We start from the raw sequence: 19,172 nt of genomic DNA, 5'->3' as shown, positions 1-19,172 counted from the left end.
ACAATTATTATTTTGTATTTCGAAAAAAAATCAAAAACCTTCCATGACTTCTCGGATTAGCGAAAATCCCTTGACATTTCCCAGTTTTTCGTGTTTTCGAGGTGTGGTGGGTACTACGTGGATTAATACAAGAATACCGTACAAATTTCCCAAACGCTAAACGCGTCTAATAGATGACTAGAAATTATATAATATTATAAAACAAAAAAATACACGTTTATATTGTAAATACTTTAATATTATAATGTAGTAAAACTCTAAACAAAAAATAAGTGGACGTTAAATATTGCCAATAAAGTCACAAAGTTTCATAAGTATATAATAAATATAAAAGGTATATAGTTAATATTATTGTTGTTCTATGTGCTACATAACAATGTTTATCCATATTAGTTATAAATATAATATAAACGACAACTTAAATAGATACGTCATTACTGTGCACTAATAAAATATCACTAGATAGGTTGTATAATATGGACGGTACAGATTCACTTAAATTATAAATGCATATTGCATAGTTTCTAGTACATATTGTATACATGGAAAAATAATTATAAAAAATATATAATATAAGCAATTAATATAAAGGATATTAAATATCTATAAGAATAAAATAGCGAGAACTAAGTTACAATTCGTAAACGCAAGTACAAAAATAAAACAATATACATTATGAAAATATATCAATGTTGCAAGGTGTTTGAGTGGACGGATTATATTATTATGTTTATTATAATTATATATATATTTATATAGCGAATTCACGTTTAAATATTTTTTTCGCGGTTCCTACGTATTGTCTGAGGTATTTGGAAAAAAATTCCCATTATGAAAATTAATCCATTTTTATGCATCCTAGATGATAATTAATTATAAATCAAAATGTATAAATATAATAAGTTATGTATATATGAATGAGTGTTTTTTTAGGTAAGTATTTCATAAGTCGATTGTAGATTTGTATTATATAATAAACTTATTCCGATTTTGTTCAAACATAATTAATAGCAATATTTTTTGCTCGAAATTCATTATCTGAAAACAATTTGTAGGTATGGACACTTATCATTATTATTAGTATTATTTTGTGTGATCGCATGTGTTTATAGCTTACACTTGATACATTTAAAACAAGCATTTTTACAACTTTGAAAACTATTCTTACACTTACGTTTTGTAGTATTTATATTAAACACCTCACTTATTGCTACAGAATAGTAAATTAGTAAGAAATCACAATTATGCTATATTAAATAATGGCTGTCATTTATATTTTGAACACAGACGAGAGTTTTTGATTCATTCATATTATAATAAAAATATTTAATAAATTATTATATATTAATTATATTATTAATAATATTCCAAGGCACTGCTTCTGTATATAATGCGGCTTACTACATTAACCCAAAACATACATATTTTGATATTTTACTTGCATTGAGTTTACCATAATTTGGTTTATATTCTTATAAATATATATAATAATCCATCATGATATATTGACCATAATCATAAAAAAATTGATCAAACATTCGAGACGAATCATGGTTATTAACTTAAAACTATACGTTTAAAATGTAGAAAATGTAAAATTGTAAAAAATGTGTTTGAAAAATATAATAATTGAGATTATTACAAGTGCGCGTGCGCGTTAATATTAGATCTATAATTTCTAAATGATACCGTACAACCTCAATAGCAACACGAACGACAGACAGACTGCCGAGTTTTTGCTGGCAGTGTTGGTTAAGAACAGCTCTGGACTACCTGAAAAAAAAATACACACAAATATTTTAATCAGAAGTTTGACATTATCAGACATTCTTGTCAGAAACGGCAAGACAAAACAATTACATCATACAAAAACATCCATATAAACTCATTATCAATGAAATTACGTGCCATGTAAATATTTTTTTTTAAATGATTGTGTGTTTTTCTATAAAAGCATCCACGTTTTTATTAGATATTTTGTAATTATATTAAATCTTTTTAAAAATGTTTATCATAATTTATAGTTACATGCAAACAGTAGTTTTGACCGGATATTATGTACACGGATGTAGGTACTATTTAAAAATTGTTTTTATAAATATTTTAGATGTGAATTATTGCTGTTTCAAATTTATAAATCATAATATTAACTTTTTACAAAGAAAAAAACTGTTGCTTGTATACCTAACTCTACGGTACTTGAGTACATGAACACATTCACCTGTCTCTTTTAAATTACTTCCCAGATTTTTAATAAATATTTTTTCACTCAGTATACCGTGTACGTTTATGCCGATATCGTATAATTTTTAATAGGTAATATATTTTATTAATTTAATGTAAAATATATTATGAACATTATTTTGTAATAAAAATAATATTGATTATAAAAATAAATAAAATAATTGGTTCGTACATATGCAATAATAGCACATAACATTATCGAACAGCAACGTATTGCGACATGCATTATAATATTGACTATGAAGTATAAAAAATATAATAAAAATCCAGTCATTTATACAGGTACATAGAATACATACGCGTGTGTTTTTAATAACATATTAGAATGCCATAATGTTTATTATTAATTAAGTAATGCACAACGATCTCCAAATATTACTAAAAACGATAGCCGATGGCGGATAAACTGCGTTCGGTTAAGAGGACGTGATCATACTCGTGTGTTGTCTTCGTCTTACAAGTGCATAACATAACAAATTGTACGCTCAGCAAAACACGTGTAGCTCCGTTAATTTAAAAATTATAGTAAATTGACCTCTTATAAAATCTAAAGGTAAAATTATTATCTAGGCAACCTCTTGGGCTTTTTAATAAATTTTAATTTTAAAGCGAGTTATGAGTACTTTAAGATGTACAAACAATTTACAATTTTAAAATACTCATAGCTCGCTTTAAAAATAAAATATAATAAAAAGCCATGAGGTTGCCTAGATAGTAATCTTACTGCCGTGCAATCAATGGGGCCCTGCAGGGGTAATCTGGCAATCATATTTGGTGCTTCTATTCAACATTAGATCTGATATTATTTCTAGAAAAGGCAAATATTTTACATACATTATTTAAACCTTTACCAAAATGTCTCTCCGTGCTCACGAATAACGCTTTTATCATTGCAGTATGAACCCTGGGTTATTTATCCCATAATTTTGTATATTATACATTGTTCAAAATTAATGAACTAACATATTTTCTAACTGTACAAATAATTTATACATTTTGATATCACCTTTATATTTTCAATATAATAATTTCTAAATAAAAATAAATAAATGAGCAAATTGTTAAATAAGTTATGTAAAAACTAGACTTCTTCAATTTATATTTCTGGCAACTTCATCTTCAACATATAATATTGATCGAGCTGATGGTTTTTCGTTGGCTAATAATAATGAATATAAATAGTTGTTAACTCTTTCTAGTACGGACAAATAGGTATCTTTCTCACTTGCATGAGAATATGGCATTCAAATTAATATTTTTAAAGCAATTTAAATCTTCGACATAAGGGAATGCTGTGATTAGGTAAGCATTATTGATTATTTATTGAGGTATGTTCGTATGTTGTGTTTTGTTAGAAAAGTAATTTTTTAATTTCATGATTTTCTCTCTAAATTCTACTTTCAAGTTGACAGTTTGATTAAGCTTATGTCGATGGTACATTATGATTATTTGTGATTCGGCAATGACGATTAAAAGCGTGATTAAAAGGACCCCACACTTGCATGTCTTGTCTAAGACTAACGTACAAGTGTACAACCTTTAAACTTACCAACTATATAACCACGGTGTTATCTACGTAGTAGTAATTGTGCGTACATCTAAAATGTACGTTCAACAGAAACAATTTTGTGTTGTTATATTTAATATTAGAGTGAGTTTACATAATATACGATCAAACTTAAAGAGATAACAACCTTCTGTGTTGGTACGTTTTTTATGATACATGAAGTTTTAAGCGAGTAATGACTTATGAGTTATGTGTAGGTACGTAAAATATGAAATATTGATGTCTTTGTATGTAAGACGGAGACAACACACGCGGACGTCGGGACGTGGCATCCTCTTAAGAGGATGTCAGCGCACTATTTGTTTTCTCTCTCTGACCGACGAGCAACACGGCAAATTTTACGTTCAAAATAATGATTTTAAAATTTAAACATATTAGTTTCTCAAATTAGAGTAAAATTACCTCTTATACAATTTTAAGTTCTCTAGGTTAGGTTAGGTTAACCTAAAGCGAGTAATGAGTATTTTAAATTGTTTCTACATCTTAAAAAGCTCATAACTCGCTTTAAAATTAAAATATAATAAAACGCCTATAAGATGTCCGAGATAATAATCTTACCTTTAAATTTTATTAGAGGTCTTTTCACTCTAATTTGAGAAATTAATATGGTTTATAGTTTTATACATTATATTATAGTGAACGTAAAATGTGCTATGTTGGCATGTTGCGCTTGAGTCAGAGAGAGATAGCAAATACTACGCTGACATCCTCTTAATAATAATCGTTACGAATAGCTGCAAATTAGACAATCTTGTGCGGTCGAATTTAACGTGTAAAGCAGCTCTACCTCTACTGCGTAAAATCATTGAAAACCGAAACACTTGAGAAAAAAAGTCAGCACTGTTGTGTTGAAACGTGCGAAACGAGAAGCGAAAATATTATTCCAATAACGAAAAACAAATATGGAAACATTTAAAAATTAAAACAACGATTTAGGACTTATCTAGTATAGACTCGTGATTCACGGTGCGCACAAATATTGAAAAATGCATTCATCATTTTTTAATCGTTCCGATTAGGTACCTACACTTTAAATAAGCGAAAGGCAAAATTACGATAACAAACGGATTAATAAAATAGTATTGTTATAGATTTGTATAATATATAATTTTATATAATACAGAACTCAAACGTAATCGTAATTGGCTAAAAATTTCAGTAAAATGGAATTAGGCATGTATACATAAATACAAATGTAATGATCGTATGTTAAATTAAATTACTTGCCCCATATAATATAACGACGAATAAAATGCATGCAAAAATATAACTTGAACAATATTCTAGGTTTGGAGGAGTACACAATTATACACACATGCGAAATTATTTTATTTCATTACCGTAATATTATGTTACTTACATATTGTGATAAATAGAAGAGTAAGCTTGTATTGTTCAGCATACATACATAAATATTTTTATTTATTTATATAATATGCTACACACATAAGTAACTTACTTTCGCTATTAAGTAAAACTTCCTGTAATTATACATTATTAAAATTAAACCAATTGTGCAAACATACGGTTTGGCATTCCAAGTGCCTATTTATGTACTATAGTTACACATATTATAAGGTAACACACGAGACAGTAGATTACTAATTGGTGCTATGAAAATTCGATTAGATTTATAACAAAACCAAATTAATTTTAGTTCTATTTTCTATAACAACAGAACAAAATTAAGTTTATTTTGTTCTATTCTTTACAACAGGTGTACTAAGTTTTTACTAAAAAGAAATACGATAATAACTAAATTAGTCCTAAACATTTAAAAATACCAGTTATGCTAATATTATATAATATACCTAATGAACATAAAGTATAACAAATTGAACTATTAGAAATTGTAAATTAAATATTATGAGTGGAAACAGAGGTTTTTGACATAGTCAACACAATTTTATTCAGATAATGTACCTACTGATTAATTGACAGTGTAAATAATTAAATTGATCATACAACTGGTGTAATAAAATTGTATATAAATAAAAGTATAGATGTAGGGATAAATGTATAATAGTAATTAAATCTTACCCATTTGGAAAGTTTTAGCAGGTGATGACATCCGTCCATCTCCGCCATTAGAGTATGCTAACACTCGAAGTTTGTACACTTTGCCAGGTGTTAACTTAGTAATTTGGGCTTCTAATTTGCTCCCAATTTCAATAATTGTATCATTTGCAGTACTCATATCTTGATCGGATTCCCAAACCCGCACCTATCAATTCACATTATGTAAAACAAAGATTATATAAACTGTATTGGTTTTATTGAAATACAAACCTTATAGCCTTTGATTGGTTCTTCTTCAAGTGTTGGTTGTACATATCGCCAGGTTACTTGTATAGTATCTGGATTTAAGCCATTAATTAGAACAGATGATGGTGGCTTTTGAGGTGCTTTTCTGTATGTTCGTTCTGTAAAAATAATATATGTAGTTTTTGTAACTGTTTGAATAATGACTCAATTTTTTAAGGTAAAAAGTATTATTTAATAAGCTATGTTAGATAAAACTTTTAACAATGTGTCTTTAGAGGAAAAATGTCAGCAGTTATTATATTAACAAAGAAAAGACCATGAATACAGAAAAAAAAATATAAATTGATTGGTATTTGTTCAATATGTGACCTTAACAAGCAAAAATCGAGTTTAATATGTGACCTACCAAAATGAAACCTATATGTGGTGCCACATGGCAATAGTTAATAAACTTCGTTCCACGAGAGAATACGACTAGGCGGTGACCAAAATGTATTATTTCCACGCATCCCCACCACATGCCTGTCAAGGTTGCCTACCGTCGGTATTTGTTGATCGCCGTCGTACTGTTATTATAATATACAAAGTGGTTACTGGTGTAGTCTTATTTTTTATTATTGTAACATGTTTTATGGTAGTTTTAAATAATAACAAGTAATAATCAAAATAAATTATACTTATTTAAAATAAATTACTCCTATACTGATATATTATATTATAATGGTTAGTCGCGGTAATATTTGTAGTGCGTTACTTGAGCCGCTGAATACAGAGAGCCGACGCCACAATGTGAGGGAAATTTGGCCTCACAACATCGGAGCTAATAATTTTGATGCGCGTGGCGGTCGCACTTACTCGTGGAACGGAGTATAGTTATATACTTATATATATTATGTACATTGTACAGACTATGCGTGCTTGCTTATTTTTATAATCATATTATATAATAACTGTGTTTAATTTACAGATAACAGTCATCTTACCTTATTCTGTTAGCCAATAATATCACAGACTATATGAAAATACTAAATAGTATAATTTAAAATACACGAAAAAGTCAAATTTTTATAATAAATTGTAAAATATAATTCAACAATATAAATAATTATAAAAATATTTTAATTTAAGACAATTCTCTGAAATATAACTAGAGTTCCTATAGCCAATGTTGCCGTGGATTTAAAAAAAAAAGTATATATTTTTTATTCTGTAATAATATTATTACTATGTTCATTATTGACAATAATTATCAGTATGTGTTTGGACGATGGTGCATTGTGTGTGAAAGAAAATAAACTATATCTTGGTAGTTGAATTAAATGGGATTAATATTCAAATCAATAAATAAATAACATGATGTTCCACGTGTTATAACTTCTTCGTACCTAGTAGTAGGGCACCATTTCAAGTACGAGTAGATCACTCGGTCTAGTAGGTCACATATTAAACAATTACCAGTTGATTAATATTTTATTACTATTCATTTAATATATAGTTGATGATCAATCAAATAATATTCAATAATTGGTTTATAAAAATAGAAGTTTGTCAATAACATTTGTTAAATTTAAGATCTCACCAATAAATCGTTCACTCTCCGGACCTTCTCCAGCTGAATTGAAAGCCATTACTTTTACATAATATTCTGTATCTGGTTGCAATCCAACAATAAGGGCCCAAGGTTTAACAGATCTACTTAAATAGTATACAGCATCTTCTTCTCTGTCATTTGCATCTTTTTTCCAATACTTTAACTAAAACAAAAAATTAATTAATATTTATGATATTAAAAAAATTTAACAGGTTCAATGCCGACTTCAAATACACCCTGGCAGCAAAGGTGTCCAAGTAATTTTATATGAATTTTTAAGCTTCTAGAATAGTAGAATACTCAGCTAATAATGTATGACTATAAGATTTAGTATGCTATTCAATAAAGATTTAGAAATAAATTGGTGATATTGGTTTTAATTTTGTGCCATTTTTATGATTACAGCAAGATCACATGTTCTTATCAATATAGACGTGGCGTGTGGAGTAAGACACTAAAATACCACCGGAATTGAACGTGTTGATAATATAATGTGTACAGATACACTTGGAGAATCATTTTATATATTAAATATATTATGAAGTATACTTACTCTGTGGCCGATTAGTTTACCACGCAACATTTCCCGTGATTGATCAATTGGTACCCAACTTACATTAATGGCAGTTGAATTGTAAGAAATAGCAAACACTTGTTGTGGAGATACTTGTGGCATATCTTCTGCACTGTATATCACTTTAGGATCTGATATAGGACCAGGACCGATTGAATTAAAGGGCTATAGATACACAAAATGAGTTATGCAAATGGAGGATATTTTGATAAATAAAACTAAAAACTCTCACTTGAACTTTGACTTCATATTCAGTGTAATAAAATTCTGACTTAATGTGCACTACTGCCATTCCAATATTACCACTATCTTGCAATGTCTCATACTGAAAGTCTGTTTCATGACCCATACGTCTCCAATATACTTTGTAATAGATACCTGGTCCGTTTTGATCTTGAGAAGATAGAGGCTATATGGTAAAGATATATATTTAGATCAATTTATAGAAAATTAAGTGACAATAACTTACTTTCCACACAATTGTTAAATCACCAATTTTGCCACCACCACCAGTAATATTTGAAGGTGCTTTATATGGATGATCAGCTGGTGTGTTAACTTGAGGAGAAGGAAGAGATATTTCACCATATCCAATATCATTTCCTGCTATCATTCTAAATTCATACTTGGACCAGGGTTGTAGAACATTTTCTAAAAATGCTTCTTTACGCCCATTATACCTATCAACTTCCTTGATTACAATATCTGTAACATTAAATAACAGTTTTAAGTAAGAAAAATAGAAATGTATTTATTAAAAATTACCTGAGGCCATTGTATACCAAGTACTGTTCCATTGTGAACGGGCCATTACATTATAATGTATAGTTTGACGTCCATTTGCAGAACCGTCAGTCCATTGCAGTTTGGCAGATGTCTTTAAGACTTCAACTTGTATTCCACCTATACAAAAAATAATATAATGAACTACTGTAAGTACATTGAACATACTATTGTAATGCAATGTTTAGGTAAAGTTATAATATTACCTGGAGGTCCAGGAGGTCCATCAACAAATAAAGTAGTTGTTGACGATATCTCTCCAACTACACTGTGCACAAAACATTTGTATTCACCAGAATCTTCCAATGTCATGTTACGAATGTACAACTCCCCACCATTTATGCTCTTAAACATTAAATTGTTAATTATTACACATAAAAATGAATTAAATGCAAAGGTATATAATAATAATAAGGTATGCTTGATAATTGTTGGTACTTATTGGTTATCGCAACTACTTAATTATGCAATGGACTACTGCCTATGTCACACTTCTGTTTGCGACCACTACATTATGTGAAAGCTATTTTATTACAAATATTACAATTTATTAAAACACATTAGGTATATAAAATTATTATTATTATTTAACTAAAAGTTAAAAATATTACCAGTATCAATACGTTAGCTATTTTATGATGTTTTAATTTATATGTAAGTTGTGAGCATGAAAATTATTAAAATTTAAAAATTCCTATAAATTGAAAATAAAACATAATGGTAATTGACTTGAATTTTTTTCATTGACACAATATAATTATTATTATATTGTGTATTTTTTTTTGTTAAATTTGGTGTAATTATAGTAATTAAGTATTTAAGTTATAAGTTAGTTTTGTTGAAGTACCTCTGCTGAGAGTACCTCCTCTTCATTCTGTCTTTTTTTTTCTATGTCATCATTTATTTTTTTTATCACTTATAAGCTTATTGTTCTAATTAAAACAGATGGCATAATATAAAGTTTTGAGAAAAAAAAATGTTATTTTGTAATTCCTATTCACTGTACTTATATTTTGTGCATATGTCTTATGCTTATGTCCGTAGCCAAATAAATAAATATTCAGGTGCCAGTCACCTGTCATTCATTAAAAATGATAAATTAATTAAAATATGTATGATATAAAATAGTTTAATTGTTACCCATAATATATTTACAAATACAAATTGATAATATAAAATAGGTCAAGATGAATAATTTACAATTTGAGGTGATTTAAAAGACAAATACTCACAACATGTCCAACGAGTTCAGAATTAGAATTAAGCAATGGCATATTGTTGTGGGTCCAGACATATGCAATGTCTAAGAGTTCATCAGAAACAGCTTGGCATCGTAATAGTAAATCATGTTTAATAATCGATCTAATTTGGGGATTTAATTGTTCAATAAATACAGGGCCACCTACAGTAGAATTATAATAATTACAAAAATATAAAATAAAAACTATTATAATATAATTACTATAATTACTTAAGAAAACATTAACTTACGCATAACAATAAGTTTTCCATGACTTTCTTCGGTTCCAAAAATATTTTCAGCAATACATATGTACATACCTTCATCATCTCTTCCAATTGGATTAATAATCAAATTTCCATTTTCTAATATGCGACGCCTACCCCCAGACCCTAGACAATAAATAATAACATTTTATTAATTAAAAATGTGATTTGTACAAACACAGTTAATAAAAGAGTGGATTTAAAAATTTCAAATCAGCAGAATAATTTTTGAATAAATCTAGTATATAAATATTATATTACACAAATTAGGTTTATTTAAATACATATTTTATATATCAATGGTTTAAATAAAAAAAGTAGCTTTTCATAATTTATCATTTTAAGATATAAACTATATGAAGAAAAATGTATCAACATTAATTAAATTATTTTATAAGTTACTCAAGTCTATATATTAATTTATTTAAAAACAAATAAAACATAACTACTAACCTATTATATATCCATCTTTTTTCCATGTAAATTTAGGTCTAGGTGCAGCTTCAGGATTACATTCAATTGTTACATTTTTTCCTTCAGCACCATATATTTCAGGCTGTAAAGGTTTCTTTTTAAATGATGGACGTAAAGCTATAAAAGAAAAAGTATATTATAAATGTTTCACTATAGTTTTGTGTACATTAAAGAATATAATTAACTTACATAGCACTCTTAATTGTGCAGATGAGAAACGGGTTTTTAAAGTATTACGAGCTTGACATTGATACATTCCTGAATCTTTAGCATGTTCTAGATATTTAATACTCAATACATTGTCTTGTATCATGTAACGTTTTTGGTCTTCTGGTGATAGCTGATCAATTTCTAGTGGTTCACCATTTTTAAACCACTTATATGTTACATCTGGAACGCCAAAAGCTTCACATGTCCATGTCAAATCTGACAGGTGATCCATGTGTTTATCTTCCAGTGGGATTGTGAAGTTTGGTTCGGCTAAAATAATAAATACAGTTATGATATAAAACTGCACACAATATCTAAAACATTGAACACTCCATAATGTCGTGAAAAATACTTAAATAGCAAAATCTATAGTAAATACTCTCAATTATCTATAGTCCAATGTGTTTATTTATAAAACAACCACCAGCCAATGGAAGTTTAATGAGGAAAAATAGTTTGGAAACATTTACCGATGATTCAATTTCAATATAATATCTAGATATTTTGTAGGACATAAATTGAAGTTTTTTAATAAATTATAAAGCATCACAAAAATGGTTCGTCCAGTTGTCAGGCAAAAGCTGCTTACTATAGCAAAAATGTTTAATTACCTTGTATTGTTAGAGTAACACTCTTCTCTTTACTGTCTCGATCATTAAAAACATGGCAATTATATTCTCCTTGATCTTCCACTTGAACTTCAGGAATTACCAACACACGGTTGTAACTTGTCAAATGAGAACCTTTAGGTAACGGAGAACCTTTTCTTGTCCAATTGTATGAAGGTACAGGACTAAAAGTAAAATTAATCAAAAGTAATTGTTATTAATTATAAAACAAATCACTTATGGATAATATTTAAATTAAATATTGTTCTGCTGTTATAATTACTAAGTTATAGTGTACATTATTAACTATTCAGAAAATAACCAAATTTCTTAGGGGAATAACTTAAAAGCCTGAGTGGTTGGCCAATAACTAAAATGTAAGGTTTATTACAAAATTGCCATAATTTATTACTTTAGGAATCATTTAAATTTATAATTATTAAAAGGTGGGGCATTGGTTGTCGCTGTTGTACAGTAGGTTACAAGTGGATTATTTACGTGGACTCTTGTTTTAATTTTTAATCCTTAGCTATACAATTTGAACATTATATAAATTTTCTCAAAATTCAAACTTTAAATGCTTATAAAAAAAAATTGTGCCTATGTATTTTTAATATTTTTCAACTGCTATAGAAAAAATATATCAGGAGTCTTGTACATAATTTTCAGGCTTTTTGACTCAACAAAATGTTCATTGACAATTATAGAAAATAAAAACTAAAAAAATTGAAGTCGAATGGCTCAACTCGTGCATATGTTTATGTTTACACGTATTATGTATACAATATGTTAGGTATAAAAGCAGATAAATCTTTGAAAAAAAGCAAGTTTAAAATATACTATAACAGGACCACAGGGATTTTAAAAATCTAATGATAAATATATAAAAATAAAATATAGACTAATAAGACGGGTGCCTGGCAACGCAGTGTCAGTAATAAGATTTGTAAAACAAAGCAGCATAGTATTTTGACTTATAAAATTAGGGTAGTTGAACTAATTTAGTTTATATTAAAAAATAATTGCCACTTAACCCTTTAACTGTTCTTGATGTACTATTACGTCCTTGTATTGTGTTATATTATGATTTGCCGGTAACCGTACAACTTTAGGAAACCCTGTTTCACATTATTTTAAACTTAAATAATTAGATCCTATATTCTCAAAATTAAAAAATTAAATTTATTTTTATTATGTGCAGCATACACAAGTTGCTGTGCATAAATAATGTAGCAGTAAAAAGGTTAATTATCACATTACCAAAAGATCATCACTAATTGATTAGAATTTCTAGTCAATATTTATATTTTCAAAAACATAGTATCATATTTTCCTACATTTGTTAGGCATTGTCAAAAATGACTAGAAAATAACACCAATATCTACATAAAACAGCTTATTACATTGATACCATTTGGTAACATAAATATAGTAGATAGTAAAATATAGTATTATTAAATTATGTATAAAAAAAAAATGAGATAGAATAAAATCTTACTATGCAAATGCAACACATTCAAGTCTAACTTCTTGACCAGCAATAGGTGCTTCTGGAAAAGCTTTAGGGAAGTTGTTGGGTAGTATAAGTTGTTGATAGTCAGCTTAAAATATAAAAAACGTATAATTAAAATAAATTTATGTAAACTATAAAAATATGAATACACACAATGTGTCACTACGTGTAACTGGAACAAGGGCCCATTCTTGCCGGTTTTTGAAACTTCGCTTTGCACATTACAACTGTAGTTTCCAGCGTCACTTTCTTCCAAAGAGGAAAAATACAAGTATCCATCAAATGAGACAAACACTCTCCGATCTTCTTGAACCATGTTAGGAAATGATTCCCTGACCCAAAAATATCTCACCTCTAAAAACAGTCAAATTTAATAGACAATTCATTTGAGAGTACATCATAAAAGTATTTAAAAATTATTTCTCACCAGGGAAATATTGAGGAGGATCACAAAATATTGTTTTACCCCAATTTTTATTACCACGTTCAAGAGGACGTTGTAAATTAAATTCACCGATAAATCCAAACGAAAGTTGTATGCTTTCAGAAACTACAGAACCAAACATATTTGATGCTTTACAATGATATCGACCTCTGTCTTCATCCTATTTTAACCAATAAAATTTGTTTAAATATCTTAGTCACCGCTTTAAAAATAAAACTAATTGTATTAATGTTTACCCTCTTAGGAGCATAAATAATAAGGGTTCCACCACTTAATGTGAATCTCATATTACTTAGTGGATCAATTTTTATAGATAATAATTGATCTTGGTTATCATAATCTTCTTTGAACCACTCATATGTTGGTGTTGGATACCCTCCAGCAACACAACTAAAATATTTATTTATTTTTATAAATACATAAATAGTTTAAAAGTAAAATAAAATAATAAAACTATTTAAATATATTTAAACCAATTAATATTTTATTCATATTAATGAATATTAATTTTATTAATAACAATGGAAAATTCTTGTAATTGTATATACATACCTTAGAGCTACATCGTTGGTAATTGATGATCCAGAACTATCAAATACTACATCTGTTGGTTCCTTAATAAAGTAAGGACCTCTGGGAACTTTTTGCTGATCATCAATATTATAGCCATACTTATAGGAACGTTCTTCAACTATTAAATGTTGTTTATTAAGAGGTAATTCACAAATATAAAGCAAATACCGGTCTCCTGGAACTTTTTCAAATCCCCATTTTTGTAATTGAACTGAATACCTGAAAAAATTAATTGTTATATAATATTTTCTATAATTTAGTAGAACACATTTCTATAAATTAAATTAGATTAGTGTCATCAAATTTAGGTATAATTAATTTTTTTCAAGATATATTTACGACTTACGTGTATGCTATATAATCTCTGTTTAATGTAGTATATTGTTCAGGTAAGAGTGCACTTTCAATATCAATAAGTGGAATATTGTTTTCTACATCATTTACCCACACTCCGGGGCTTGTTTGTTTACCACCTACATACCACTGTCTATGTTGTGGGTCTTGTTGCAAGAGTTGATTTATGAGAAAGCCATGTTCATCTAAGTTGTTGACACTAGCTAAATCAGCTCCAAAAGCCTATAAAAGAGGTTCAAAATCAAGTCATTTAAGTATAAAATAAATAATGTACACTATTCACAGGTATAAATGATTTTTTGGTCAAATAAATTATTAGGAATTATACATTTTCTTAGATAGGTTCGAATAAATTCTTGTTTTAAAATTATATTAATTAAAGTTAACATTTATACATTAAATTTAAAGTAGATACGATAAGTACAAATAAAAAATTATAAAGAACTTGATTCAGTGATCGGTACAAATACAATTTTTTATAGATTCCTTTTCAGCCTTAACTGCTAAGATTAGGGATGAATCAAGGTTCAGGACTGAAATTATGGTGGGGAGGCTGTGAATCTGTGATGTTGTACATGATATATAAAAATAGTCAATCTACCTATAGTCTCGATAAACATGTACGATATACCTACCCCTTTTTTTGTGACCTAATTAATACGATAAGATAAAATAAATTAAATAAGATAACTGGGGATTCACAACATTAAACATTTTTCGATCAATACATAATATACTATAGACATGGATGGGCAAGATAACTTAATTATTATACTAATATTAGTAATATACCTCCTTATATTACTGTTATACTATTATTACAATACTACTATAGGCACTAGGTATTGAACTATGGTAATTTTGGTTGGATAATGTATAATAATATTAGTCAGGGTAAATCTATTTAATTTATTTTTTACACAACTTGTTTCTTTTTAATAATAATATTATTTTGAAAATAACAACAGACAATATGTCTCTGGTAGGATTAATAATAAATCCGACATACCAAAATATATTTTGACAGGTGCTGAAGAGCACAAGCTGGAGTTAAGTTAAATAAAAAATTGTTGAAGAATATGATAATTATTTAATGGTTTATTTGTATAAAATACGATAAAATAGGTACCTCCTATATCGGATATAGCTTTATAGTAAGATGGTCATACAACCATTACGTACCTAACCTGAGTAGTATAAATTATAGTCATTAAAAAATAAATGTTTCAAAGTATCGCTTTAATGTATTGCAATACAAAATAATCTATACTTCTTATAACTGAATCGGGATACAAGATACAAGATATAATTGTATCTAAAATACTTGTATCAAAGATCCTGCCCAACCCTGACTATAAGTAATCAGTGTTGTTCATACACTGATCTCAATGATAGGTCTAACAACAAGTTAACACAAACAGAAATAATTGATTTGAATTAGTATGGTATTGGATTCACCTAGTTCTGGTGCATATAACAGCATGTAGACAAGATAGAGCAACCTACTGTTGTTGACATGTATAACTTTTTATAGATTGTTTTTATAAACGCCACTTTAGAACAATAATATTATAAGATATACTTTAAAATATGTATGAATATGTACTAATTATATGGTATGAATTAGGTAGGTTTAAGTTTATGATAAATAATATATTAATTCAATACAATTTTCGTCTTACAAACCAATTTGGTAAATTAAATACAAAATTACAGCAACAGGGGAGAAGGATACGTTGAACTAGTAAATACAATTATTAATTTAAATTGAATTGAATTATTTCTCTGCCTGAGAAATTTATACTATACACTATTACTGGGTACAAAGTAGGTGTATTCCAACTTTAATAACTTTAAATTAAAAACATTTTAAACAATGTTTGATAGGTATTGTTAAACAACCGATTTGGTACAGATAAATTACATGCATTTATGAAACAAATTTATTACGTACACCCAATATGAAAATCTACCGCCGTAACACACAATATAACTTATAACTAATCTTGAATACTGCATTTCACAAATAAAACAAATAACTCTGAATAGAAAACATTAAAAAAACACATTTGTTTATTGACAATACATACTAGACAGTTTCTGTGAGCTTCACTTCTCGGTCGGAATGGTGATTTTACAAACTTATAACAGGAGTTTCCGTACTGGACCCAGTACTGAGGACAATGCCAGGTGGTTTCCACGTCGTTAAATTGCGACCAAGTCGACGGTGTCGAGCACCACAGGACGGCCAAAACGCACAGAAAGCTGGGCTTGATCATTTTGAAAAGCGAAATAAAAAAGCCAAGCACTGTGCCTCGTTCACTACTGATTTACTATGCTGGTTTATGGCCGTTCATCGCGTTTTAACGAGAGCGTGAAGAGCAAATTAAAACAAAGCAACGATTTATAAAAAACAATAGGTGGTGTAAATTGTAAATACCAATGAGTAATGACAATACACGACGAGAATATTATGTTTATTGTCGTGTTATACTGTTATCACCGTCGCATCCCGGAACACGCCCGCCCAATGATGGTTTGGAACAATGCGCAAGGTGGTTTTTTATTAATTGTTATCAGTTTCGTTAAACGGAATGTTGCGTCCGTTGGTATTCGTACACGCCCCTCGTTAGTCATTGACCATTGTGGAGGTAAAAATTAAAAATGCTCAAATATTTAATTATTTGTTTGAACCACAGTCCACAAGGCACAATAAGTTATTGTCAATAACATTTTAATGACGTAGATCTGTAAAGCGAACATACCTACATATCTAATATAATATTTTAACTGACTAATATGCAATATGCATATATATTACCTATTGGCTATTATACATAATTTAGAATATTATGTGGGTGTTACTATACGTATTGCCAATATTATAATTTGAGTGCCTATTCGATATTTCGATTTATCGCAATAATAAAAATATGATAGCGCAATTTATATAAAACTAATTTAAAGGAAGAAATTAGTAATTACGTTAAAACATTAAAAACGTTAAGAACTCAATTACTCAAATCACAAGTCACGACTATGCTCATGTAATATGATTTTAAAGTAGAAATTTCACTTATACCAAATGACAAATATCTACCAAAAATAAATATTTATATTATATACCATCAATGTTTTTCCCAGGGATACATCTTTTAATTATATTTCCTGCATGGCTACCAGTGAAGTGTCTACGGGGGGGGGGGGGGGGCATGGCGAAGGTCATATCCCAATTATCCCCCCCTCCCCCTGAGACCAAATTCTGTACAACATGTATACAATAATATGAATATATGTGAACCATGAGTTAGCGTTATAAAAAAATATAAAGCCTACGAGCTTACGACACAGATAAAGTTCTTCCCTATGCGTTGTGGAATTTTGGTAAATGTACTAGATATTACCCCCAACACAAGCTTAGCTTTTTGGGGGTGCTGCAATATTATAAACTTATTAAGTATAACACAAAATGTATTGAATATTATTGTTGCAAATATTGTTATTATTAAGTGGACGCTATGCCCGCATGAGTTGTCTCCGTCTTACTGCAAATGTACAATATAGCAAAAAACTGTTTTGCGTGAGATAGAACCACTCCCTCGGTATTTATATTAGAATTACCAAAATTCCACAACGCACAAGGAAAAACTTTATCCGTGTCGTAGCGTTTTTATTTTTTTTTTTATAACATTTACCGATAATTTTCAATAATTAAATGAAAAAAAACAAAAAAAAACATAATATTCTCAAACTGATAACTTAAATTTTATTTATGTTATCCGAATAATAAAAACGCTACGGCACAGATAAAGTTGTTCCCTATGCGTTGTGGAATTTTGGTAATTCTACTGTAAAAATACCGAGGGAGTGGGTCTATCCCGTGCAAAACAGTTTTTTGCTATGTTGTACATATTTTGTAAGACGGAGACAACGCATGCGAGTATAGCGTCCTCTTAATACAGAGGCAGTATAGCGTTGTCCCGCGCCAAACTGTTTATGCAAGGCTGGGCATTAACGAGTTAAAAAGTTAATTTAATCTAAACTTTTTAACGTAACTAGTTACTTTTGGCTTTTCATTAACTTAACTGTTATAACTTACTAAATTTCTTTTTTAATTAACGTGAAATTAACAAATTAATTTTTAATTTAGTAAGTTAAGTTAGTTTGTTTTGTTTTTAATTTAATTATATTTCACTATTTCAGTCAATTTCGTTTTCATGTCAAAAAATATTTACCGTGAATTTTTTAAAGTTAAAAATGTATATCATTCGAATCTAACTTGTATGGAAATACTATAAAAAGTATAAACACTTTAGTCTAAAATTTAGTTTTGGGTTGGAAAAAAATTAAGTACGCTATCGTATTGTACAAACAAATTACCTTTTTTTAACTTTATGAAAAGTTAACAAAAAGTGTGTATTGACTTTTAACCTAACTGAGTTAACCTATAGTTAAATTAACTTTT

The 19,172-nt window shown here is 28.4% G+C and overlaps 1 protein-coding gene across 2 annotated transcripts; it reads right to left on the bottom strand.

Moving 5' to 3' along the window:
* Window positions 1-216: 216 nt before the first annotated feature.
* On the bottom strand, window positions 217-17,224 carry LOC132934183 (contactin). Of its 2 annotated transcripts, XR_009662989.1 has the most exons (22): window positions 16,798-17,224; window positions 14,700-14,929; window positions 14,333-14,572; window positions 14,017-14,170; window positions 13,763-13,940; window positions 13,489-13,689; window positions 13,321-13,423; window positions 11,826-12,007; window positions 11,194-11,484; window positions 10,984-11,121; window positions 10,516-10,656; window positions 10,257-10,426; window positions 9,231-9,369; window positions 9,007-9,144; window positions 8,711-8,946; window positions 8,474-8,650; window positions 8,221-8,406; window positions 7,656-7,830; window positions 6,101-6,234; window positions 5,852-6,035; window positions 5,172-5,292; window positions 217-1,773 (listed from the first exon to the last, which is right to left on the bottom strand). XR_009662989.1 is itself a non-coding variant. In XM_061000461.1 (21 exons), exons 1-21 carry the CDS (start codon window positions 16,984-16,986, stop codon window positions 1,679-1,681), a joined length of 3,681 nt encoding a protein of 1,226 aa, XP_060856444.1. In that variant the 5' UTR covers window positions 16,987-17,223; the 3' UTR covers window positions 217-1,678. The 2 variants fall into 2 exon arrangements, 1 of the variants encoding a protein (XP_060856444.1); XM_061000461.1 differs by lacking the exon at window positions 5,172-5,292 and having other exon boundaries at window positions 16,798-17,223.
* Window positions 17,225-19,172: the final 1,948 nt, after the last annotated feature.

The sequence above is a fragment of the Metopolophium dirhodum genome, chromosome 1, assembly GCF_019925205.1.
Source record: "Metopolophium dirhodum isolate CAU chromosome 1, ASM1992520v1, whole genome shotgun sequence".
Taxonomy (NCBI): domain Eukaryota; kingdom Metazoa; phylum Arthropoda; class Insecta; order Hemiptera; family Aphididae; genus Metopolophium; species Metopolophium dirhodum.
This window is presented reverse-complemented; position numbering and strand designations above follow the sequence as displayed.